Raw genomic sequence first — 23222 nt, 5'->3', positions numbered from 1 at the left:
GAATTTGGAAATTGAAATGGCTCGTACAAAGCAGACTGCTCGTAAATCGACTGGTGGCAAGGCCCCACGCAAACAACTGGCTACAAAGGCCGCACGTAAAAGTGCGCCAGCCACCGGAGGAGTAAAGAAGCCCCATCGCTATCGCCCCGGAACTGTGGCTCTCCGTGAGATCCGTCGCTACCAGAAGAGTACTGAGCTGTTGATCCGTAAACTGCCATTCCAGCGGTTGGTGCGTGAAATAGCTCAGGATTTCAAGACAGATTTGCGCTTCCAGAGCTCTGCTGTGATGGCTTTGCAGGAAGCTAGCGAAGCCTATCTGGTTGGTCTGTTTGAAGATACCAATTTGTGCGCCATCCATGCTAAGCGTGTTACTATTATGCCCAAAGACATCCAGCTGGCCCGTCGTATCCGTGGAGAGCGCGCTTAAATTGAACAATTGTCAATTGGCAGCCCTTAAATTTAAACTAAAAAATCGGTCCTTTTCAGGACCACAAAGCTTTTTTTAACTGAGATTTGAATAACTATTTTGATTTTACAGAACTTATTTTTAGGTTTAAAAGGTTAAAATAGGTTAGGTTTAAATATTTTTTTTCGAACGCTAGGATATATATTATAACTAAAATAAATCCAAGCATTTAAAAGCATGTTTTTTTTTATAAATAAGGAATTGTTTACAAAATAAACATTGAAATACACTGTTGTCATTATTTGGAAGATACATATATGAAGAACCAAAAATATGTCTGGTCTTGTGTGAGCAGCGGATCATCAAAATAATCATTTATTAATAATTTATAAATAATGTTATTATGATTTTTACAAAAGCGGCAAAGGGTCGAAGGGTCTTGTTATAAAAAAGTTGAATTACATTTCATTTTTTTTTTTAATATACATATTGTCTATTGGAAACTAATTTATAAGTTGTATATTATTAAATAATATAGTAAATTGTGTATATATTGTCAAATGAAATTCATTAGTCCCAAGAACAAATTGTAGTTTATTTTTTGCGTTTTAATATGGTAACTAAAAGTTAAGTAAGAAAAGTTTATTGGTAATATGAACACATTCAGAATATAAATTACTAGCCTCAACGTATACCTTCGAGCTACCAGTGGAAAATATACAATCCATTTTTGAGACGAAAATGAATTTAGAATTTTTAAGATATGCAGAATGGGAAATAGATAAGATTTATTCTAATATTAAACATTTTAATTTACATTATTTTAGAAAAATAATATTTTTTAGTACGAAAACAGTTTCTTAATGTCAAATGAAAGTTCACATTTTATCCAGGAAAGGGTCATTTTAAAAGCTATATTTAAGCATGAATACTTCATAAAAATATAGTTACGTTTTGCATAGCTGGTAGTTGAAAGTTCAATTTAAGACTTTCAGTAGTAAATTAACAAAAAATACAACAATTTTATATTTTTAATGACGTTTTAATGCAAAATATTTAAGATATTAACGTAAACGTGCACTTTCGGGTACCCAAAAAAAAGTATCGAATCTATATACGGCAACTGAGAAAGGTTTTCCTCAAATTTTGAATATTTAAGATTCAAACGCAATTAAAACAAACATTAATTTTATTATCATAAGAACAAAATAATGAAAAATAATTACACCCTTTGAAAAAACATTTGTAACACAAATGAACTGTGCCAAACACATAGTCAAACTGCTCTCCTCCTCGATTCTCATCCGAACAAGGGACTTTGGATGTGGGTTCGCGGGCTATTTTTTGCATAAAAAAAGTTTATTTTTGTGAATACAAATTTAAAGAATGTCTGATTCAGCAGTAGCTACATCCGCGTCTCCTGTGGCAGCTCCACCGGCGCCGGCTGAGAAGAAAGTAGCAGCCAAAAAGGCAACTGGATCTGCTGCCACAAAAGCGAAGAAGACCGCAGCACCACCATCGCATCCGCCAACTCAACAAATGGTAGACGCTTCAATTAAGAATTTGAAGGAGCGTGGGGGCTCCTCGCTTCTAGCAATCAAGAAGTACATCACTGCCACATACAAGTGCGATGCTCAGAAACTGGCTCCTTTCATCAAGAAGTACCTGAAGTCTGCTGTGGCCAATGGTAAGCTGATCCAGACGAAGGGAAAGGGTGCTTCTGGTTCCTTTAAATTATCGGCTTCAGCCAAAAAGGAGCCCAAGCCGAAGCCTTCTTCTGTTGAGAAAAAAACTAAAAGCAAGAAGGTATCGACCAAGAAGACCGGAGCCACCACTAAGAAGGCCGCGGGAGCTGCCGACAAGAAGCCGAAAACTAAAAAAGCCGTGGCTACCAAGAAGACAGCTGAAAAGAAGAAAACCGAGAAGGCCAAGGCAAAGGACGCTAAGAAGTCTGGTACCGTTAAGGCTAAAACAGTAGCAACAAAAGTGAAGCCATCATCGGCGAAACCAAAGGCAGCTAAAGCCCCAAAGGCTAAACCAGCTGCATCCGCTAAGCCCAAGAAGACGGTAAAGAAAGCACCAGCTCCTACTACCGCAAAGAAGCCGAAAGCTAAGACCACGGCAGCGAAAAAATAAATTGTGATAATGTGCATTATATTTGTACAGTTTCGCAATCGCAATTTTAGATTTCGATATCTAAAATTACATTAAACAAGCCCTTTTCAGGGCTACAATACATTTTTTAAAGAGAAAAAATATCAATTTTGCTTAGCTTGACATTTTAGAAGACTATCTTAATCCTAATTGGATTCAAAATAGCAATCGTAATTTTGAAAATTGTATTAATATAAGAATATAATATATTATATAAATGCTAATACAGTATAAATATAAATTCCATCCATCCTAATTGGATTTAAAATAGCGATCGCGAATTGGCTATTTATAATATAGTATATTAATACTAAAACAACATAAATTAAATTTCAGTTTCTTACAAAAACTAATTCAAACAATTAATTTATTTACTTTTATTGAAAAATGGGTGTCTTTGATGAAATAATGTTGTGGCCCTGAAAAGGGCCTTTTTTCGATCATTCTGCCCATCAAGCGAGAAATCTACTTGGAGCTTGTATACTTGGTGACAGCCTTGGTTCCTTCACTGACGGCGTGCTTGGCCAACTCTCCAGGCAGGAGAAGGCGAACAGCCGTTTGGATTTCCCGACTGGTGATGGTCGAGCGCTTGTTGTAATGCGCCAGACGCGATGCCTCAGCAGCAATACGCTCAAAGATATCGTTCACGAAGCTGTTCATTATACTCATAGCTTTAGACGAAATTCCAGTGTCAGGGTGGACCTGCTTCAGAACCTTGTAGATGTAGATGGCATAGCTTTCCTTCCTCTTGCGCTTCTTCTTCTTATCGTTCTTGGTTATATTTTTCTGAGCTTTGCCAGCCTTCTTGGCTGCCTTTCCACTGGTTTTCGGCGGCATTATTACTTTAAAATTCACTTCACTTCCACTTATACCAAAGTTGGTGTTGGATCAGTTTTTAGTACTTTTATTCGAGCAGGGTTTTCAGGTCTGCTATTCAAAATGTTCATCAGAAACGACCTACCCCCAACGGAACGCAAAGGCAAACGCATAGGTATAAATTGGTGTTCCTAAGTTGTGTTCAATATTCGTGTGTGAAGTGAATAAACGTGAAGTAAAAAAATATGTCTGGCCGTGGCAAGGGTGGAAAAGTGAAGGGAAAGGCAAAGTCCCGATCGAATCGTGCTGGTCTTCAGTTTCCCGTTGGACGTATTCACCGTCTGCTCCGCAAAGGCAACTATGCTGAACGCGTTGGTGCCGGCGCTCCTGTTTATCTGGCTGCCGTTATGGAATACCTGGCAGCTGAAGTTCTCGAGTTAGCTGGCAATGCTGCCCGTGACAACAAGAAGACTAGGATCATTCCCCGTCATCTGCAGTTGGCCATTCGCAATGACGAGGAGTTGAACAAGCTGCTCTCTGGTGTCACCATTGCTCAGGGTGGCGTTCTGCCCAACATCCAGGCTGTCCTGTTGCCAAAGAAGACCGAGAAGAAGGCTTAAAGATTTAATTGCGGTCCTGTATCTTACCTGCTTGTACATAAACTCATATATAAACCCAAACGTCCTTTTCAGGACGACCAAACCATTTAAGAAGAATGCAAATTTTCATTAGAAATATTAGGCCAAGACAATAGTTTAAACAACAAAAAAATATTCTAAACAGATTTATTGGAGAAAAATGTATGTTTGTGGATACATTATGTATCTATGATAGAAATAAAAGTTGAAATTCCACTTACATATAAAATTCAAGAATTTCGTATTTATTATTTGCGTGAAGTGTGATTGAAAAAAATATATATATGAAGCTTCTTTTCTAGTAGTTTCTTTCTCTTTTTAAAATAAAACTTTTAGATTTAAGTCATATTGTGCGTTTTTATTGATTGTATAATACACATATATTAACGAATTGTATAAACTACAATATATATTTTACTATAAGTGTAGACTTCAGTCCACTGGTGGGTGCCGCATGCCTTAAGCGTGCTGAATAATTAGATATATTTATTGTCTAATAGGCTAAGATATGTAGGTATTATTTAAAATTTATTTCTCTTTTTCTGTTAAAACAAATTGTGGTCCTGAAAAGGACCGATTGTATACATAGTTAAGTACAGGCTGTACAAAAATAATTTTAACCGCCAAAGCCGTATAGAGTGCGTCCTTGTCTCTTCAGGGCATAAACAACATCCATGGCCGTCACGGTCTTCCTTTTGGCGTGTTCGGTGTAGGTGACAGCATCGCGAATTACGTTCTCCAAAAACACTTTTAGAACTCCACGAGTTTCCTCGTAGATAAGACCAGAGATGCGCTTCACACCGCCACGACGAGCCAAACGACGGATAGCTGGCTTCGTAATACCCTGGATGTTATCACGCAAGACTTTGCGATGACGCTTAGCGCCACCTTTTCCCAGACCTTTGCCACCTTTACCGCGTCCAGTCATTTTTCAGTTTTGTTTATTAACGATACGACACTGCACGATAGTCACTGAAGAACTAACTTAACGCGGAAGGAGCCACCGCTCTTTATACCGATTCAACGAGAATTCGAAGAGTTCGGAGCGATATGCTTTTCCCGCTCTTCGTAAACCCAATAGACGAAATGGCATGTCGTTCTATCTCCCTCTTTTCAACCCTCGGCGTTTCTGGTATATAAAGAGGTAGCGAAACGGGCAGCACGTTTATTGTGTTATTAGAGGCGCGAAGAGAACAGTGAATTTGGAAATTGAAATGGCTCGTACAAAGCAGACTGCTCGTAAATCGACTGGTGGCAAGGCCCCACGCAAACAACTGGCTACAAAGGCCGCACGTAAAAGTGCGCCAGCCACCGGAGGAGTAAAGAAGCCCCATCGCTATCGCCCCGGAACTGTGGCTCTCCGTGAGATCCGTCGCTACCAGAAGAGTACTGAGCTGTTGATCCGTAAACTGCCATTCCAGCGGTTGGTGCGTGAAATAGCTCAGGATTTCAAGACAGATTTGCGCTTCCAGAGCTCTGCTGTGATGGCTTTGCAGGAAGCTAGCGAAGCCTATCTGGTTGGTCTGTTTGAAGATACCAATTTGTGCGCCATCCATGCTAAGCGTGTTACTATTATGCCCAAAGACATCCAGCTGGCCCGTCGTATCCGTGGAGAGCGCGCTTAAATTGAACAATTGTCAATTGGCAGCCCTTAAATTTAAACTAAAAAATCGGTCCTTTTCAGGACCACAAAGCTTTTTTTAACTGAGATTTGAATAACTATTTTGATTTTACAGAACTTATTTTTAGGTTTAAAAGGTTAAAATAGGTTAGGTTTAAATATTTTTTTTCGAACGCTAGGATATATATTATAACTAAATTAAATCCAAGCATTTAAAAGCATGTTTTTTTTTTATAAATATGGAATTGTTTACAAAATAAACATTGAAATACACTGTTGTCATTATTTGGAAGATACATATATGAAGAACCAAAAATATGTCTGGTCTTGTGTGAGCAGCGGATCATCAAAATAATCATTTATTAATAATTTATAAATAATGTTATTATGATTTTTACAAAAGCGGCAAAGGGTCGAAGGGTCTTGTTATAAAAAAGTTGAATTACATTTTATTTTTTTTTTAATATACATATTGTCTATTGGAAACTAATTTATAAGTTGTATATTATTAAATAATATAGTAAATTGTGTATATATTGTCAAATGAAATTCATTAGTCCTAAGAACAAATTGTAGTTTATTTTTTGCGTTTTAATATGGTAACTAAAAGTTAAGTAAGAAAAGTTTATTGGTAATATGAACACATTCAGAATATAAATTACTAGCCTCAACGTATACCTTCGAGCTACCAGTGGAAAATATACAATCCATTTTTGAGACGAAAATGAATTTAGAATTTTTAAGATATGCAGAATGGGAAATAGATAAGATTTATTCTAATATTAAACATTTTAATTTACATTATTTTAGAAAAATAATATTTTTATACCCTTGCAGAGGGTATTATAATTTTGGTCAAAAGTGTGCAACGCAGTGAAGGAGACATCTCCGACCCTATAAAGTATATATATTCTTGATCAGGATCACCTCCTGAGTTGATATGAGCATGTCCGTCTGTCCGTCTGTCCGTCTGTCCGTCTGTCCGTCTGTCTGTCCGTCTGTCTGTTTCTACGCGAACTAGTCTCTCAGTTTTAAAGCTATCGTCTTGAAACTTTGCACACACCCTTCTTTCCTTTGCACGCAGTATATAAGTCGGAACGGCCCGGATCGGCCGACTATATCCTATAGCTGCCATATAACTGATTGATCGGAAATGGTATAACTTTGGTGTTTTTAGAGTTAGAGAGTTCAAATTTGACATGTGAGCTATTTTTGGCAAAACATTACGTCATGCCAAATTTCATAAGGATCGGCCGACTATATCCTATAGCTGCCATATAACTGAACGATCGGAAATGACCCAACTTTCGTGTTTTTGAAGATAGAAAGCTGGAACTTAGTACAGATTTAATTCTTGGTCAGTTGATCCAACCTACCAAATTTCATTAGGATCGGCCGACTATATCCCATAGCTGCCATATAACTGAACGATCGGAAATGGTATTTGGTAGAAATATCAACTTTCGTATTTTTGAAGATAGAAGTTTGGGACTTTTTTTAGATTTTGTATTGTAATAAATTGGATTATATATTCCTATTCCCATAAGGATCGGCCAACTATATCCGATGTTTGCGATATATATCCGGTTTTAACTGCAAGGGTATATAAACTTCGGCTCCGCCCGAAGTTAGCTTTCCTTTCTTGTTTAGTACTAAAACAGTTTCTTAATGTCAAATGAAAGTTCACATTTTATCCAGGAAAGGGTCATTTTAAAAGCTATATTTAAGCATGAATACTTCATAAAAATATAGTTACGTTTTGCATAGCTGGTAGTTGAAAGTTCAATTTAAGACTTTCAGTAGTAAATTAACAAAAAATACAACAATTTTATATTTTTAATGACGTTTTAATGCAAAATATTTAAGATATTAACGTAAACGTGCACTTTCGGGTACCCAAAAAAAAGTATCGAATCTATATACGGCAACTGAGAAAGGTTTTCCTCAAATTTTGAATATTTAAGATTCAAACGCAATTAAAACAAACATTAATTTTATTATCATAAGAACAAAATAATGAAAAATAATTACACCCTTTGAAAAAACATTTGTAACACAAATGAACTGTGCCAAACACATAGTCAAACTGCTCTCCTCCTCGATTCTCATCCGAACAAGGGACTTTGGATGTGGGTTCGCGGGCTATTTTTTGCATAAAAAAAGTTTATTTTTGTGAATAAAAATTTAAAGAATGTCTGATTCAGCAGTAGCTACATCCGCGTCTCCTGTGGCAGCTCCACCGGCGCCGGCTGAGAAGAAAGTAGCAGCCAAAAAGGCAACTGGATCTGCTGCCACAAAAGCGAAGAAGACCGCAGCACCACCATCGCATCCGCCAACTCAACAAATGGTAGACGCTTCAATTAAGAATTTGAAGGAGCGTGGGGGCTCCTCGCTTCTAGCAATCAAGAAGTACATCACTGCCACATACAAGTGCGATGCTCAGAAACTGGCTCCTTTCATCAAGAAGTACCTGAAGTCTGCTGTGGCCAATGGTAAGCTGATCCAGACGAAGGGAAAGGGTGCTTCTGGTTCCTTTAAATTATCGGCTTCAGCCAAAAAGGAGCCCAAGCCGAAGCCTTCTTCTGTTGAGAAAAAAACTAAAAGCAAGAAGGTATCGACCAAGAAGACCGGAGCCACCACTAAGAAGGCCGCGGGAGCTGCCGACAAGAAGCCGAAAACTAAAAAAGCCGTGGCTACCAAGAAGACAGCTGAAAAGAAGAAAACCGAGAAGGCCAAGGCAAAGGACGCTAAGAAGTCTGGTACCGTTAAGGCTAAAACAGTAGCAACAAAAGTGAAGCCATCATCGGCGAAACCAAAGGCAGCTAAAGCCCCAAAGGCTAAACCAGCTGCATCCGCTAAGCCCAAGAAGACGGTAAAGAAAGCACCAGCTCCTACTACCGCAAAGAAGCCGAAAGCTAAGACCACGGCAGCGAAAAAATAAATTGTGATAATGTGCATTATATTTGTACAGTTTCGCAATCGCAATTTTAGATTTCGATATCTAAAATTACATTAAACAAGCCCTTTTCAGGGCTACAATACATTTTTTAAAGAGAAAAAATATCAATTTTGCTTAGCTTGACATTTTAGAAGACTATCTTAATCCTAATTGGATTCAAAATAGCAATCGTAATTTTGAAAATTGTATTAATATAAGAATATAATATATTATATAAATGCTAATACAGTATAAATATAAATTTCATCCATCCTAATTGGATTTAAAATAGCGATCGCGAATTGGCTATTTATAATATAGTATATTAATACTAAAACAACATAAATTAAATTTCAGTTTCTTACAAAAACGATTTCAAACAATTAATTTATTTACTTTTATTGAAAAATGGGTGTCTTTGATGAAATAATGTTGTGGCCCTGAAAAGGGCCTTTTTTCGATCATTCTGCCCATCAAGCGAGAAATCTACTTGGAGCTTGTATACTTGGTGACAGCCTTGGTTCCTTCACTGACGGCGTGCTTGGCCAACTCTCCAGGCAGGAGAAGGCGAACAGCCGTTTGGATTTCCCGACTGGTGATGGTCGAGCGCTTGTTGTAATGCGCCAGACGCGATGCCTCAGCAGCAATACGCTCAAAGATATCGTTCACGAAGCTGTTCATTATACTCATAGCTTTAGACGAAATTCCAGTGTCAGGGTGGACCTGCTTCAGAACCTTGTAGATGTAGATGGCATAGCTTTCCTTCCTCTTGCGCTTCTTCTTCTTATCGTTCTTGGTTATATTTTTCTGAGCTTTGCCAGCCTTCTTGGCTGCCTTTCCACTGGTTTTCGGCGGCATTATTACTTTAAAATTCACTTCACTTCCACTTATACCAAAGTTGGTGTTGGATCAGTTTTTAGTACTTTTATTCGAGCAGGGTTTTCAGGTCTGCTATTCAAAATGTTCATCAGAAACGACCTACCCCCAACGGAACGCAAAGGCAAACGCATAGGTATAAATTGGTGTTCCTAAGTTGTGTTCAATATTCGTGTGTGAAGTGAATAAACGTGAAGTAAAAAAATATGTCTGGCCGTGGCAAGGGTGGAAAAGTGAAGGGAAAGGCAAAGTCCCGATCGAATCGTGCTGGTCTTCAGTTTCCCGTTGGACGTATTCACCGTCTGCTCCGCAAAGGCAACTATGCTGAACGCGTTGGTGCCGGCGCTCCTGTTTATCTGGCTGCCGTTATGGAATACCTGGCAGCTGAAGTTCTCGAGTTAGCTGGCAATGCTGCCCGTGACAACAAGAAGACTAGGATCATTCCCCGTCATCTGCAGTTGGCCATTCGCAATGACGAGGAGTTGAACAAGCTGCTCTCTGGTGTCACCATTGCTCAGGGTGGCGTTCTGCCCAACATCCAGGCTGTCCTGTTGCCAAAGAAGACCGAGAAGAAGGCTTAAAGATTTAATTGCGGTCCTGTATCTTACCTGCTTGTACATAAACTCATATATAAACCCAAACGTCCTTTTCAGGACGACCAAACCATTTAAGAAGAATGCAAATTTTCATTAGAAATATTAGGCCAAGACAATAGTTTAAACAACAAAAAAATATTCTAAACAGATTTATTGGAGAAAAATGTATGTTTGTGGATACATTATGTATCTATGATAGAAATAAAAGTTGAAATTCCACTTACATATAAAATACAAGAATTTCGTATTTATTATTTGCGTGAAGTGTGATTGAAAAAAATATATGTATATATGAAGCTTCTTTTCTAGTAGTTTCTTTCTCTTTTTAAAATAAAACTTTTAGATTTAAGTCATATTGTGCGTTTTTATTGATTGTATAATACACATATATTAACGAATTGTATAAACTACAATATATATTTTACTATAAGTGTAGACTTCAGTCCACTGGTGGGTGCCGCATGCCTTAAGCGTGCTGAATAATTAGATATATTTATTGTCTAATAGGCTAAGATATGTAGGTATTATTTAAAATTTATTTCTCTTTTTCTGTTAAAACAAATTGTGGTCCTGAAAAGGACCGATTGTATACATAGTTAAGTACAGGCTGTACAAAAATAATTTTAACCGCCAAAGCCGTATAGAGTGCGTCCTTGTCTCTTCAGGGCATAAACAACATCCATGGCCGTCACGGTCTTCCTTTTGGCGTGTTCGGTGTAGGTGACAGCATCGCGAATTACGTTCTCCAAAAACACTTTTAGAACTCCACGAGTTTCCTCGTAGATAAGACCAGAGATGCGCTTCACACCGCCACGACGAGCCAAACGACGGATAGCTGGCTTCGTAATACCCTGGATGTTATCACGCAAGACTTTGCGATGACGCTTAGCGCCACCTTTTCCCAGACCTTTGCCACCTTTACCGCGTCCAGTCATTTTTCAGTTTTGTTTATTAACGATACGACACTGCACGATAGTCACTGAAGAACTAGGGTTGTTGATAATATATCGAAATATCAATATATCGATATTTTTTGGGAAAAATAATATATTTATATCGTAATATTTTTTTCCCCCAAATATCGAGTGTGCGATAGTTTTTTTTGATATTATCTGATATTTCTGCGTTGGTCACTCTTTGATCAAATTGAAAAAAGTGAAGATCGGCGGTGTGAGAAAAATGGACATAAAGCTAATAAAAAAGAATTATAGTGAAATAAAAAACGGAACAGCAAAGTGTAATTTGTGCAATAAAATGGTAAAAACAAGTGGAAACACCACAAATTTGACGTCACATGTTAAAAATAAACATAACGAATTTTTTTTAAAGTGTCAGCAAAAAAAGGTTTGTACATATTAATAAATTTATATATAAAATAGCGTTTTCTTTTCAGTGTTTTTGTGTGTGTGAAAAGAAATTCGCAGTATAATTGTGCACATATGTAAATGTATTTGTGTGGGCACCGCTAATATATATATTTATGTGTACAACATGACGCCGAAATTTGGCGCCATTTTACCGCGAAGGTGTAGATTTTATTTCGTGTGTGTGAAAAAAAATGTAGATTTCGCAGTAAAATGTCGCAAAATTTCACACACACGAAATAAAATCTACACTACACTGTAAAATAAAATTTACACTTGAATCAAATAAAATATTGGTGAAATCATCTTTTCTTGATCCAAGATTTAAAAAAATGTACATATCACCCATCGGGGTACAGGAGGCAACAAATGATTTGTTGAACGAAATTTCTACCTTTTCAAAGGAAACCCCGGTATGTCAAATTTTAGAGTTCGTAATCATGTATATAATTTAATAGTAATACTTACATTTACATTAATAATAATAATAACTCAACGTAATTAATTCATTAATAATTTATTTATTATTCCGAAGCAAAAATAAAGTATATATTAATTTCCTTTAAATTATTACAGATTTCTGATGACAATGCAGAGGAACAGTGTGTCGATTTTATGGAGGCCCACAATAGGTCAATTTTAAAGGGCCTTTCCTTGCAAAACTCTGATCACAGCGAGCTAAAATTATATCTCAGTTTGCCCCAAACATCATGGGAAAGTAATCCCCTAACATTTTGGAATGCACACAAGGTGGCTATGCCAGGATTATATCAACTCGCCCGGAAATACCTAATTACACCTGGGAGTTCAGTGCCTTCGGAGAGACTGGCTTCGGCTATAAAATGCGTCGTTTGTGATTCAAGGAGTCGAATGACTGATAATCACATAACGCAACGGGTATTTTTAAAGTCTATTAATGCCAAATATTGGCACTAACTTTATACAAGACCAAGACTGTATAATGGAATACAATCTCCTTATTTTTTTATTATATAAGAACTTTGAATTTAATTTAAGATAAATTTTATGTTATTTTTATGAATAGAACTCGAATCTCAGGCAAAGACTATAATGAAATAGAATATTATTTTTCTTTATGTTATATTTTTCTTTATGTTATATTTTTCTTTATGATTTTCAAATGTTATGTTTATGGATTTAAAAAACTAAAGATGAGAAAAACTAAACAGCAATAATAATTTCTGTGTTTTATTTCTATTATTTTATATTCTAAAAAACTTTTTAGGAAACTAAAAAAAATATCAAAAACATCGATATATCGATTTTTTGTAGCGATATATATTTATATCATTTTGATATTTTTTTAAAACAGAAAATATTATCGATACGATAATTTTAAAAAATTCGACATCCCTATGAAGAACTAACTTAACGCGGAAGGAGCCACCGCTCTTTATACCGATTCAACGAGAATTCGAAGAGTTCGGAGCGATATGCTTTTCCCGCTCTTCGTAAACCCAATAGACGAAATGGCATGTCGTTCTATCTCCCTCTTTTCAACCCTCGGCGTTTCTGGTATATAAAGAGGTAGCGAAACGGGCAGCACGTTTATTGTGTTATTAGAGGCGCGAAGAGAACAGTGAATTTGGAAATTGAAATGGCTCGTACAAAGCAGACTGCTCGTAAATCGACTGGTGGCAAGGCCCCACGCAAACAACTGGCTACAAAGGCCGCACGTAAAAGTGCGCCAGCCACCGGAGGAGTAAAGAAGCCCCATCGCTATCGCCCCGGAACTGTGGCTCTCCGTGAGATCCGTCGCTACCAGAAGAGTACTGAGCTGTTGATCCGTAAACTGCCATTCCAGCGGTTGGTGCGTGAAATAGCTCAGGATTTCAAGACAGATTTGCGCTTCCAGAGCTCTGCTGTGATGGCTTTGCAGGAAGCTAGCGAAGCCTATCTGGTTGGTCTGTTTGAAGATACCAATTTGTGCGCCATCCATGCTAAGCGTGTTACTATTATGCCCAAAGACATCCAGCTGGCCCGTCGTATCCGTGGAGAGCGCGCTTAAATTGAACAATTGTCAATTGGCAGCCCTTAAATTTAAACTAAAAAATCGGTCCTTTTCAGGACCACAAAGCTTTTTTTAACTGAGATTTGAATAACTATTTTGATTTTACAGAACTTATTTTTAGGTTTAAAAGGTTAAAATAGGTTAGGTTTAAATATTTTTTTTCGAACGCTAGGATATATATTATAACTAAATTAAATCCAAGCATTTAAAAGCATGTTTTTTTTTTATAAATATGGAATTGTTTACAAAATAAACATTGAAATACACTGTTGTCATTATTTGGAAGATACATATATGAAGAACCAAAAATATGTCTGGTCTTGTGTGAGCAGCGGATCATCAAAATAATCATTTATTAATAATTTATAAATAATGTTATTATGATTTTTACAAAAGCGGCAAAGGGTCGAAGGGTCTTGTTATAAAAAAGTTGAATTACATTTCATTTTTTTTTTTAATATACATATTGTCTATTGGAAACTAATTTATAAGTTGTATATTATTAAATAATATAGTAAATTGTGTATATATTGTCAAATGAAATTCATTAGTCCCAAGAACAAATTGTAGTTTATTTTTTGCGTTTTAATATGGTAACTAAAAGTTAAGTAAGAAAAGTTTATTGGTAATATGAACACATTCAGAATATAAATTACTAGCCTCAACGTATACCTTCGAGCTACCAGTGGAAAATATACAATCCATTTTTGAGACGAAAATGAATTTAGAATTTTTAAGATATGCAGAATGGGAAATAGATAAGATTTATTCTAATATTAAACATTTTAATTTACATTATTTTAGAAAAATAATATTTTTTAGTACGAAAACAGTTTCTTAATGTCAAATGAAAGTTCACATTTTATCCAGGAAAGGGTCATTTTAAAAGCTATATTTAAGCATGAATACTTCATAAAAATATAGTTACGTTTTGCATAGCTGGTAGTTGAAAGTTCAATTTAAGACTTTCAGTAGTAAATTAACAAAAAATACAACAATTTTATATTTTTAATGACGTTTTAATGCAAAATATTTAAGATATTAACGTAAACGTGCACTTTCGGGTACCCAAAAACAAGTATCGAATCTATATACGGCAACTGAGAAAGGTTTTCCTCAAATTTTGAATATTTAAGATTCAAACGCAATTAAAAAAAACATTAATTTTATTATCATAAGAACAAAATAATGAAAAATAATTACACCCTTTGAAAAAACATTTGTAACACAAATGAACTGTGCCAAACACATAGTCAAACTGCTCTCCTCCTCGATTCTCATCCGAACAAGGGACTTTGGATGTGGGTTCGCGGGCTATTTTTTGCATAAAAAAAGTTTATTTTTGTGAATAAAGATTTAAAGAATGTCTGATTCAGCAGTAGCTACATCTGCGTCTCCTGTGGCAGCTCCACCGGCGCCGGCTGAGAAGAAAGTAGCAGCCAAAAAGGAAACTGGATCTGCTGCCACAAAAGCGAAGAAGATCGCAGCACCACCATCGCATCCGCCAACTCAACAAATGGTAGACGCTTCAATTAAGAATTTGAAGGAGCGTGGGGGCTCCTCGCTTCTAGCAATCAAGAAGTACATCACTGCCACATACAAGTGCGATGCTCAGAAACTGGCTCCTTTCATCAAGAAGTACCTGAAGTCTGCTGTGGCCAATGGTAAGCTGATCCAGACGAAGGGAAAGGGTGCTTCTGGTTCCTTTAAATTATCGGCTTCAGCCAAAAAGGAGCCCAAGCCGAAGCCTTCTTCTGTTGAGAAAAAAACTAAAAGCAAGAAGGTATCGACCAAGAAGACCGGAGCCACCACTAAGAAGGCCGCGGGAGCTGCCGACAAGAAGCCGAAAACTAAAAAAGCCGTGGCTACCAAGAAGACAGCTGAAAAGAAGAAAACCGAGAAGGCCAAGGCAAAGGACGCTAAGAAGTCTGGTACCGTTAAGGCTAAAACAGTAGCAACAAAAGTGAAGCCATCATCGGCGAAACCAAAGGCAGCTAAAGCCCCAAAGGCTAAACCAGCTGCATCCGCTAAGCCCAAGAAGACGGTAAAGAAAGCACCAGCTCCTACTACCGCAAAGAAGCCGAAAGCTAAGACCACGGCAGCGAAAAAATAAATTGTGATAATGTGCATTATATTTGTACAGTTTCGCAATCGCAATTTTAGATTTCGATATCTAAAATTACATTAAACAAGCCCTTTTCAGGGCTACAATACATTTTTTAAAGAGAAAAAATATCAATTTTGCTTAGCTTGACATTTTAGAAGAGTATCTTAATCCTAATTGGATTCAAAATAGCAATCGTAATTTTGAAAATTGTATTAATATAAGAATATAATATATTATATAAATGCTAATACAGTATAAATATAAATTTCATCCATCCTAATTGGATTTAAAATAGCGATCGCGAATTGGCTATTTATAATATAGTATATTAATACTAAAACAACATAAATTAAATTTCAGTTTCTTACAAAAACGATTTCAAACAATTAATTTATTTACTTTTATTGAAAAATGGGTGTCTTTGATGAAATAATGTTGTGGCCCTGAAAAGGGCCTTTTTTCGATCATTCTGCCCATCAAGCGAGAAATCTACTTGGAGCTTGTATACTTGGTGACAGCCTTGGTTCCTTCACTGACGGCGTGCTTGGCCAACTCTCCAGGCAGGAGAAGGCGAACAGCCGTTTGGATTTCCCGACTGGTGATGGTCGAGCGCTTGTTGTAATGCGCCAGACGCGATGCCTCAGCAGCAATACGCTCAAAGATATCGTTCACGAAGCTGTTCATTATACTCATAGCTTTAGACGAAATTCCAGTGTCAGGGTGGACCTGCTTCAGAACCTTGTAGATGTAGATGGCATAGCTTTCCTTCCTCTTGCGCTTCTTCTTCTTATCGTTCTTGGTTATATTTTTCTGAGCTTTGCCAGCCTTCTTGGCTGCCTTTCCACTGGTTTTCGGCGGCATTATTACTTTAAAATTCACTTCACTTCCACTTATACCAAAGTTGGTGTTGGATCAGTTTTTAGTACTTTTATTCGAGCAGGGTTTTCAGGTCTGCTATTCAAAATGTTCATCAGAAACGACCTACCCCCAACGGAACGCAAAGGCAAACGCATAGGTATAAATTGGTGTTCCTAAGTTGTGTTCAATATTCGTGTGTGAAGTGAATAAACGTGAAGTAAAAAAATATGTCTGGCCGTGGCAAGGGTGGAAAAGTGAAGGGAAAGGCAAAGTCCCGATCGAATCGTGCTGGTCTTCAGTTTCCCGTTGGACGTATTCACCGTCTGCTCCGCAAAGGCAACTATGCTGAACGCGTTGGTGCCGGCGCTCCTGTTTATCTGGCTGCCGTTATGGAATACCTGGCAGCTGAAGTTCTCGAGTTAGCTGGCAATGCTGCCCGTGACAACAAGAAGACTAGGATCATTCCCCGTCATCTGCAGTTGGCCATTCGCAATGACGAGGAGTTGAACAAGCTGCTCTCTGGTGTCACCATTGCTCAGGGTGGCGTTCTGCCCAACATCCAGGCTGTCCTGTTGCCAAAGAAGACCGAGAAGAAGGCTTAAAGATTTAATTGCGGTCCTGTATCTTACCTGCTTGTACATAAACTCATATATAAACCCAAACGTCCTTTTCAGGACGACCAAACCATTTAAGAAGAATGCAAATTTTCATTAGAAATATTAGGCCAAGACAATAGTTTAAACAACAAAAAAATATTCTAAACAGATTTATTGGAGAAAAATGTATGTTTGTGGATACATTATGTATCTATGATAGAAATAAAAGTTGAAATTCCACTTACATATAAAATTTAAGAATTTCGTATTTATTATTTGCGTGAAGTGTGATTGAAAAAAATATATATATGAAGCTTCTTTTCTAGTAGTTTCTTTCTCTTTTTAAAATAAAACTTTTAGATTTAAGTCATATTGTGCGTTTTTATTGATTGTATAATACACATATATTAACGAATTGTATAAACTACAATATATATTTTACTATAAGTGTAGACTTCAGTCCACTGGTGGGTGCCGCATGCCTTAAGCGTGCTGAATAATTAGATATATTTATTGTCTAATAGGCTAAGATATGTAGGTATTATTTAAAATTTATTTCTCTTTTTCTGTTAAAACAAATTGTGGTCCTGAAAAGGACCGATTGTATACATAGTTAAGTACAGGCTGTACAAAAATAATTTTAACCGCCAAAGCCGTATAGAGTGCGTCCTTGTCTCTTCAGGGCATAAACAACATCCATGGCCGTCACGGTCTTCCTTTTGGCGTGTTCGGTGTAGGTGACAGCATCGCGAATTACGTTCTCCAAAAACACTTTTAGAACTCCACGAGTTTCCTCGTAGATAAGACCAGAGATGCGCTTCACACCGCCACGACGAGCCAAACGACGGATAGCTGGCTTCGTAATACCCTGGATGTTATCACGCAAGACTTTGCGATGACGCTTAGCGCCACCTTTTCCCAGACCTTTGCCACCTTTACCGCGTCCAGTCATTTTTCAGTTTTGTTTATTAACGATACGACACTGCACGATAGTCACTGAAGAACTAACTTAACGCGGAAGGAGCCACCGCTCTTTATACCGATTCAACGAGAATTCGAAGAGTTCGGAGCGATATGCTTTTCCCGCTCTTCGTAAACCCAATAGACGAAATGGCAGGTCGTTCTATCTCCCTCTTTTCAACCCTCGGCGTTTCTGGTATATAAAGAGGTAGCGAAACGGGCAGCACGTTTATTGTGTTATTAGAGGCGCGAAGAGAACAGTGAATTTGGAAATTGAAATGGCTCGTACAAAGCAGACTGCTCGTAAATCGACTGGTGGCAAGGCCCCACGCAAACAACTGGCTACAAAGGCCGCACGTAAAAGTGCGCCAGCCACCGGAGGAGTAAAGAAGCCCCATCGCTATCGCCCCGGAACTGTGGCTCTCCGTGAGATCCGTCGCTACCAGAAGAGTACTGAGCTGTTGATCCGTAAACTGCCATTCCAGCGGTTGGTGCGTGAAATAGCTCAGGATTTCAAGACAGATTTGCGCTTCCAGAGCTCTGCTGTGATGGCTTTGCAGGAAGCTAGCGAAGCCTATCTGGTTGGTCTGTTTGAAGATACCAATTTGTGCGCCATCCATGCTAAGCGTGTTACTATTATGCCCAAAGACATCCAGCTGGCCCGTCGTATCCGTGGAGAGCGCGCTTAAATTGAACAATTGTCAATTGGCAGCCCTTAAATTTAAACTAAAAAATCGGTCCTTTTCAGGACCACAAAGCTTTTTTTAACTGAGATTTGAATAACTATTTTGATTTTACAGAACTTATTTTTAGGTTTAAAAGGTTAAAATAGGTTAGGTTTAAATATTTTTTTTCGAACGCTAGGATATATATTATAACTAAAATAAATCCAAGCATTTAAAAGCATGTTTTTTTTTATAAATAAGGAATTGTTTACAAAATAAACATTGAAATACACTGTTGTCATTATTTGGAAGATACATATATGAAGAACCAAAAATATGTCTGGTCTTGTGTGAGCAGCGGATCATCAAAATAATCATTTATTAATAATTTATAAATAATGTTATTATGATTTTTACAAAAGCGGCAAAGGGTCGAAGGGTCTTGTTATAAAAAAGTTGAATTACATTTCATTTTTTTTTTTAATATACATATTGTCTATTGGAAACTAATTTATAAGTTGTATATTATTAAATAATATAGTAAATTGTGTATATATTGTCAAATGAAATTCATTAGTCCCAAGAACAAATTGTAGTTTATTTTTTGCGTTTTAATATGGTAACTAAAAGTTAAGTAAGAAAAGTTTATTGGTAATATGAACACATTCAGAATATAAATTACTAGCCTCAACGTATACCTTCGAGCTACCAGTGGAAAATATACAATCCATTTTTGAGACGAAAATGAATTTAGAATTTTTAAGATATGCAGAATGGGAAATAGATAAGATTTATTCTAATATTAAACATTTTAATTTACATTATTTTAGAAAAATAATATTTTTTAGTACGAAAACAGTTTCTTAATGTCAAATGAAAGTTCACATTTTATCCAGGAAAGGGTCATTTTAAAAGCTATATTTAAGCATGAATACTTCATAAAAATATAGTTACGTTTTGCATAGCTGGTAGTTGAAAGTTCAATTTAAGACTTTCAGTAGTAAATTAACAAAAAATACAACAATTTTATATTTTTAATGACGTTTTAATGCAAAATATTTAAGATATTAACGTAAACGTGCACTTTCGGGTACCCAAAAAAAAGTATCGAATCTATATACGGCAACTGAGAAAGGTTTTCCTCAAATTTTGAATATTTAAGATTCAAACGCAATTAAAAAAAACATTAATTTTATTATCATAAGAACAAAATAATGAAAAATAATTACACCCTTTGAAAAAACATTTGTAACACAAATGAACTGTGCCAAACACATAGTCAAACTGCTCTCCTCCTCGATTCTCATCCGAACAAGGGACTTTGGATGTGGGTTCGCGGGCTATTTTTTGCATAAAAAAAGTTTATTTTTGTGAATAAAGATTTAAAGAATGTCTGATTCAGCAGTAGCTACATCTGCGTCTCCTGTGGCAGCTCCACCGGCGCCGGCTGAGAAGAAAGTAGCAGCCAAAAAGGCAACTGGATCTGCTGCCACAAAAGCGAAGAAGACCGCAGCACCACCATCGCATCCGCCAACTCAACAAATGGTAGACGCTTCAATTAAGAATTTGAAGGAGCGTGGGGGCTCCTCGCTTCTAGCAATCAAGAAGTACATCACTGCCACATACAAGTGCGATGCTCAGAAACTGGCTCCTTTCATCAAGAAGTACCTGAAGACTGCTGTGGCCAATGGTAAGCTGATCCAGACGAAGGGAAAGGGTGCTTCTGGTTCCTTTAAATTATCGGCTTCAGCCAAAAAGGAGCCCAAGCCGAAGCCTTCTTCTGTTGAGAAAAAAACTAAAAGCAAGAAGGTATCGACCAAGAAGACCGGAGCCACCACTAAGAAGGCCGCGGGAGCTGCCGACAAGAAGCCGAAAACTAAAAAAGCCGTGGCTACCAAGAAGACAGCTGAAAAGAAGAAAACCGAGAAGGCCAAGGCAAAGGACGCTAAGAAGTCTGGTACCGTTAAGGCTAAAACAGTAGCAACAAAAGTGAAGCCATCATCGGCGAAACCAAAGGCAGCTAAAGCCCCAAAGGCTAAACCAGCTGCATCCGCTAAGCCCAAGAAGACGGTAAAGAAAGCACCAGCTCCTACTACCGCAAAGAAGCCGAAAGCTAAGACCACGGCAGCGAAAAAATAAATTGTGATAATGTGCATTATATTTGTACAGTTTCGCAATCGCAATTTTAGATTTCGATATCTAAAATTACATTAAACAAGCCCTTTTCAGGGCTACAATACATTTTTTAAAGAGAAAAAATATCAATTTTGCTTAGCTTGACATTTTAGAAGAGTATCTTAATCCTAATTGGATTCAAAATAGCAATCGTAATTTTGAAAATTGTATTAATATAAGAATATAATATATTATATAAATGCTAATACAGTATAAATATAAATTTCATCCATCCTAATTGGATTTAAAATAGCGATCGCGAATTGGCTATTTATAATATAGTATATTAATACTAAAACAACATAAATTAAATTTCAGATTCTTACAAAAACGATTTCAAACAATTAATTTATTTACTTTTATTGAAAAATGGGTGTCTTTGATGAAATAATGTTGTGGCCCTGAAAAGGGCCTTTTTTCGATCATTCTGCCCATCAAGCGAGAAATCTACTTGGAGCTTGTATACTTGGTGACAGCCTTGGTTCCTTCACTGACGGCGTGCTTGGCCAACTCTCCAGGCAGGAGAAGGCGAACAGCCGTTTGGATTTCCCGACTGGTGATGGTCGAGCGCTTGTTGTAATGCGCCAGACGCGATGCCTCAGCAGCAATACGCTCAAAGATATCGTTCACGAAGCTGTTCATTATACTCATAGCTTTAGACGAAATTCCAGTGTCAGGGTGGACCTGCTTCAGAACCTTGTAGATGTAGATGGCATAGCTTTCCTTCCTCTTGCGCTTCTTCTTCTTATCGTTCTTGGTTATATTTTTCTGAGCTTTGCCAGCCTTCTTGGCTGCCTTTCCACTGGTTTTCGGCGGCATTATTACTTTAAAATTCACTTCACTTCCACTTATACCAAAGTTGGTGTTGGATCAGTTTTTAGTACTTTTATTCGAGCAGGGTTTTCAGGTCTGCTATTCAAAATGTTCATCAGAAACGACCTACCCCCAACGGAACGCAAAGGCAAACGCATAGGTATAAATTGGTGTTCCGAAGTTGTGTTCAATATTCGTGTGTGAAGTGAATAAACGTGAAGTAAAAAAATATGTCTGGCCGTGGCAAGGGTGGAAAAGTGAAAGGAAAGGCAAAGTCCCGATCGAATCGTGCTGGTCTTCAGTTTCCCGTTGGACGTATTCACCGTCTGCTCCGCAAAGGCAACTATGCTGAACGCGTTGGTGCCGGCGCTCCTGTTTATCTGGCTGCCGTTATGGAATACCTGGCAGCTGAAGTTCTCGAGTTAGCTGGCAATGCTGCCCGTGACAACAAGAAGACTAGGATCATTCCCCGTCATCTGCAGTTGGCCATTCGCAATGACGAGGAGTTGAACAAGCTGCTCTCTGGTGTCACCATTGCTCAGGGTGGCGTTCTGCCCAACATCCAGGCTGTCCTGTTGCCAAAGAAGACCGAGAAGAAGGCTTAAAGATTTAATTGCGGTCCTGTATCTTACCTGCTTGTACATAAACTCATATATAAACCCAAACGTCCTTTTCAGGACGACCAAACCATTTAAGAAGAATGCAAATTTTCATTAGAAATATTAGGCCAAGACAATAGTTTAAACAACAAAAAAATATTCTAAACAGATTTATTGGAGAAAAATGTATGTTTGTGGATACATTATGTATCTATGATAGAAATAAAAGTTGAAATTCCACTTACATATAAAATTCAAGAATTTCGTATTTATTATTTGCGTGAAGTGTGATTGAAAAAAATATATATATGAAGCTTCTTTTCTAGTAGTTTCTTTCTCTTTTTAAAATAAAACTTTTAGATTTAAGTCATATTGTGCGTTTTTATTGATTGTATAATACACATATATTAACGAATTGTATAAACTACAATATATATTTTACTATAAGTGTAGACTTCAGTCCACTGGTGGGTGCCGCATGCCTTAAGCGTGCTGAATAATTAGATATATTTATTGTCTAATAGGCTAAGATATGTAGGTATTATTTAAAATTTATTTCTCTTTTTCTGTTAAAACAAATTGTGGTCCTGAAAAGGACCGATTGTATACATAGTTAAGTACAGGCTGTACAAAAATAATTTTAACCGCCAAAGCCGTATAGAGTGCGTCCTTGTCTCTTCAGGGCATAAACAACATCCATGGCCGTCACGGTCTTCCTTTTGGCGTGTTCGGTGTAGGTGACAGCATCGCGAATTACGTTCTCCAAAAACACTTTTAGAACTCCACGAGTTTCCTCGTAGATAAGACCAGAGATGCGCTTCACACCGCCACGACGAGCCAAACGACGGATAGCTGGCTTCGTAATACCCTGGATGTTATCACGCAAGACTTTGCGATGACGCTTAGCGCCACCTTTTCCCAGACCTTTGCCACCTTTACCGCGTCCAGTCATTTTTCAGTTTTGTTTATTAACGATACGACACTGCACGATAGTCACTGAAGAACTAA

At 37.4% G+C, this 23222-nt stretch overlaps 20 protein-coding genes and 1 long non-coding RNA gene across 21 annotated transcripts; 13 read left to right on the top strand and 8 right to left on the bottom strand.

Moving 5' to 3' along the window:
* Nucleotides 1-16: 16 nt before the first annotated feature.
* On the top strand, nt 17-427 carry LOC108132097 (histone H3). The gene has a single exon (XM_017251351.3). The coding sequence runs from the start codon at nt 17-19 to the stop codon at nt 425-427; it is 411 nt and encodes a 136-aa protein (XP_017106840.1).
* A 1356-nt stretch (nt 428-1783) lies between these two features.
* LOC122321202 (histone H1-like) lies at nt 1784-2631 on the top strand. Its single transcript, XM_043210725.2, has one exon. The coding sequence runs from the start codon at nt 1793-1795 to the stop codon at nt 2540-2542; it is 750 nt and encodes a 249-aa protein (XP_043066660.1). The 5' UTR covers nt 1784-1792; the 3' UTR covers nt 2543-2631.
* Nucleotides 2632-3025: 394 nt separating this feature from the next.
* On the bottom strand, nt 3026-3397 carry LOC122321109 (histone H2B). Its single transcript, XM_043210454.2, has one exon. The coding sequence runs from the start codon at nt 3395-3397 to the stop codon at nt 3026-3028; it is 372 nt and encodes a 123-aa protein (XP_043066389.1).
* Nucleotides 3398-3621: 224 nt separating this feature from the next.
* LOC122321108 (histone H2A) lies at nt 3622-3996 on the top strand. The gene has a single exon (XM_043210453.2). The coding sequence runs from the start codon at nt 3622-3624 to the stop codon at nt 3994-3996; it is 375 nt and encodes a 124-aa protein (XP_043066388.1).
* A 634-nt stretch (nt 3997-4630) lies between these two features.
* On the bottom strand, nt 4631-4942 carry LOC138927136 (histone H4). The gene has a single exon (XM_070282653.1). The coding sequence runs from the start codon at nt 4940-4942 to the stop codon at nt 4631-4633; it is 312 nt and encodes a 103-aa protein (XP_070138754.1).
* Nucleotides 4943-5228: 286 nt separating this feature from the next.
* Nucleotides 5229-5639, top strand: LOC122321211 (histone H3). The gene has a single exon (XM_043210779.2). It carries the CDS (start codon nt 5229-5231, stop codon nt 5637-5639), a length of 411 nt encoding a protein of 136 aa, XP_043066714.1.
* A 2157-nt stretch (nt 5640-7796) lies between these two features.
* On the top strand, nt 7797-8665 carry LOC122321210 (histone H1-like). The gene has a single exon (XM_043210778.2). It carries the CDS (start codon nt 7827-7829, stop codon nt 8574-8576), a length of 750 nt encoding a protein of 249 aa, XP_043066713.2. The 5' UTR covers nt 7797-7826; the 3' UTR covers nt 8577-8665.
* Nucleotides 8666-9059: 394 nt separating this feature from the next.
* On the bottom strand, nt 9060-9431 carry LOC122321214 (histone H2B). Its single transcript, XM_043210782.2, has one exon. It carries the CDS (start codon nt 9429-9431, stop codon nt 9060-9062), a length of 372 nt encoding a protein of 123 aa, XP_043066717.1.
* Nucleotides 9432-9655: 224 nt separating this feature from the next.
* LOC122321213 (histone H2A) lies at nt 9656-10030 on the top strand. Its single transcript, XM_043210781.2, has one exon. It carries the CDS (start codon nt 9656-9658, stop codon nt 10028-10030), a length of 375 nt encoding a protein of 124 aa, XP_043066716.1.
* Nucleotides 10031-10668: 638 nt separating this feature from the next.
* Nucleotides 10669-10980, bottom strand: LOC138927135 (histone H4). Its single transcript, XM_070282652.1, has one exon. It carries the CDS (start codon nt 10978-10980, stop codon nt 10669-10671), a length of 312 nt encoding a protein of 103 aa, XP_070138753.1.
* Nucleotides 10981-11119: 139 nt separating this feature from the next.
* On the top strand, nt 11120-12618 carry LOC122322033 (uncharacterized). Its single transcript, XR_006246400.2, has 3 exons — nt 11120-11389; nt 11732-11822; nt 11986-12618. It is a non-coding gene; the product is annotated as an uncharacterized lncRNA (long non-coding RNA).
* Nucleotides 12619-13027: 409 nt separating this feature from the next.
* On the top strand, nt 13028-13438 carry LOC122321212 (histone H3). Its single transcript, XM_043210780.2, has one exon. The coding sequence runs from the start codon at nt 13028-13030 to the stop codon at nt 13436-13438; it is 411 nt and encodes a 136-aa protein (XP_043066715.1).
* Nucleotides 13439-14795: 1357 nt separating this feature from the next.
* On the top strand, nt 14796-15643 carry LOC122321098 (histone H1-like). Its single transcript, XM_043210374.2, has one exon. The coding sequence runs from the start codon at nt 14805-14807 to the stop codon at nt 15552-15554; it is 750 nt and encodes a 249-aa protein (XP_043066309.2). The 5' UTR covers nt 14796-14804; the 3' UTR covers nt 15555-15643.
* Nucleotides 15644-16037: 394 nt separating this feature from the next.
* LOC122321099 (histone H2B) lies at nt 16038-16409 on the bottom strand. The gene has a single exon (XM_043210375.2). The coding sequence runs from the start codon at nt 16407-16409 to the stop codon at nt 16038-16040; it is 372 nt and encodes a 123-aa protein (XP_043066310.1).
* A 224-nt stretch (nt 16410-16633) lies between these two features.
* Nucleotides 16634-17008, top strand: LOC122321097 (histone H2A). Its single transcript, XM_043210373.2, has one exon. It carries the CDS (start codon nt 16634-16636, stop codon nt 17006-17008), a length of 375 nt encoding a protein of 124 aa, XP_043066308.1.
* A 634-nt stretch (nt 17009-17642) lies between these two features.
* Nucleotides 17643-17954, bottom strand: LOC138927134 (histone H4). Its single transcript, XM_070282651.1, has one exon. It carries the CDS (start codon nt 17952-17954, stop codon nt 17643-17645), a length of 312 nt encoding a protein of 103 aa, XP_070138752.1.
* A 286-nt stretch (nt 17955-18240) lies between these two features.
* Nucleotides 18241-18651, top strand: LOC122321253 (histone H3). Its single transcript, XM_043210912.2, has one exon. The coding sequence runs from the start codon at nt 18241-18243 to the stop codon at nt 18649-18651; it is 411 nt and encodes a 136-aa protein (XP_043066847.1).
* Nucleotides 18652-20002: 1351 nt separating this feature from the next.
* LOC122321252 (histone H1-like) lies at nt 20003-20855 on the top strand. The gene has a single exon (XM_043210911.2). It carries the CDS (start codon nt 20017-20019, stop codon nt 20764-20766), a length of 750 nt encoding a protein of 249 aa, XP_043066846.2. The 5' UTR covers nt 20003-20016; the 3' UTR covers nt 20767-20855.
* A 394-nt stretch (nt 20856-21249) lies between these two features.
* On the bottom strand, nt 21250-21621 carry LOC122321256 (histone H2B). The gene has a single exon (XM_043210915.2). It carries the CDS (start codon nt 21619-21621, stop codon nt 21250-21252), a length of 372 nt encoding a protein of 123 aa, XP_043066850.1.
* A 224-nt stretch (nt 21622-21845) lies between these two features.
* On the top strand, nt 21846-22294 carry LOC122321255 (histone H2A). Its single transcript, XM_043210914.2, has one exon. The coding sequence runs from the start codon at nt 21846-21848 to the stop codon at nt 22218-22220; it is 375 nt and encodes a 124-aa protein (XP_043066849.1). The 3' UTR covers nt 22221-22294.
* A 560-nt stretch (nt 22295-22854) lies between these two features.
* LOC138927133 (histone H4) lies at nt 22855-23166 on the bottom strand. Its single transcript, XM_070282650.1, has one exon. The coding sequence runs from the start codon at nt 23164-23166 to the stop codon at nt 22855-22857; it is 312 nt and encodes a 103-aa protein (XP_070138751.1).
* Between the last annotated feature and the right edge of the window lie 56 nt (nt 23167-23222).

This window comes from Drosophila bipectinata, unplaced genomic scaffold (genome assembly GCF_030179905.1).
Source record: "Drosophila bipectinata strain 14024-0381.07 unplaced genomic scaffold, DbipHiC1v2 scaffold_175, whole genome shotgun sequence".
Classification (NCBI taxonomy): Eukaryota; Metazoa; Arthropoda; class Insecta; order Diptera; family Drosophilidae; genus Drosophila; species Drosophila bipectinata.
The sequence above is the reverse complement of the archived record's forward strand: the minus strand, read 5'-3'. Positions and strand labels throughout refer to the sequence as shown.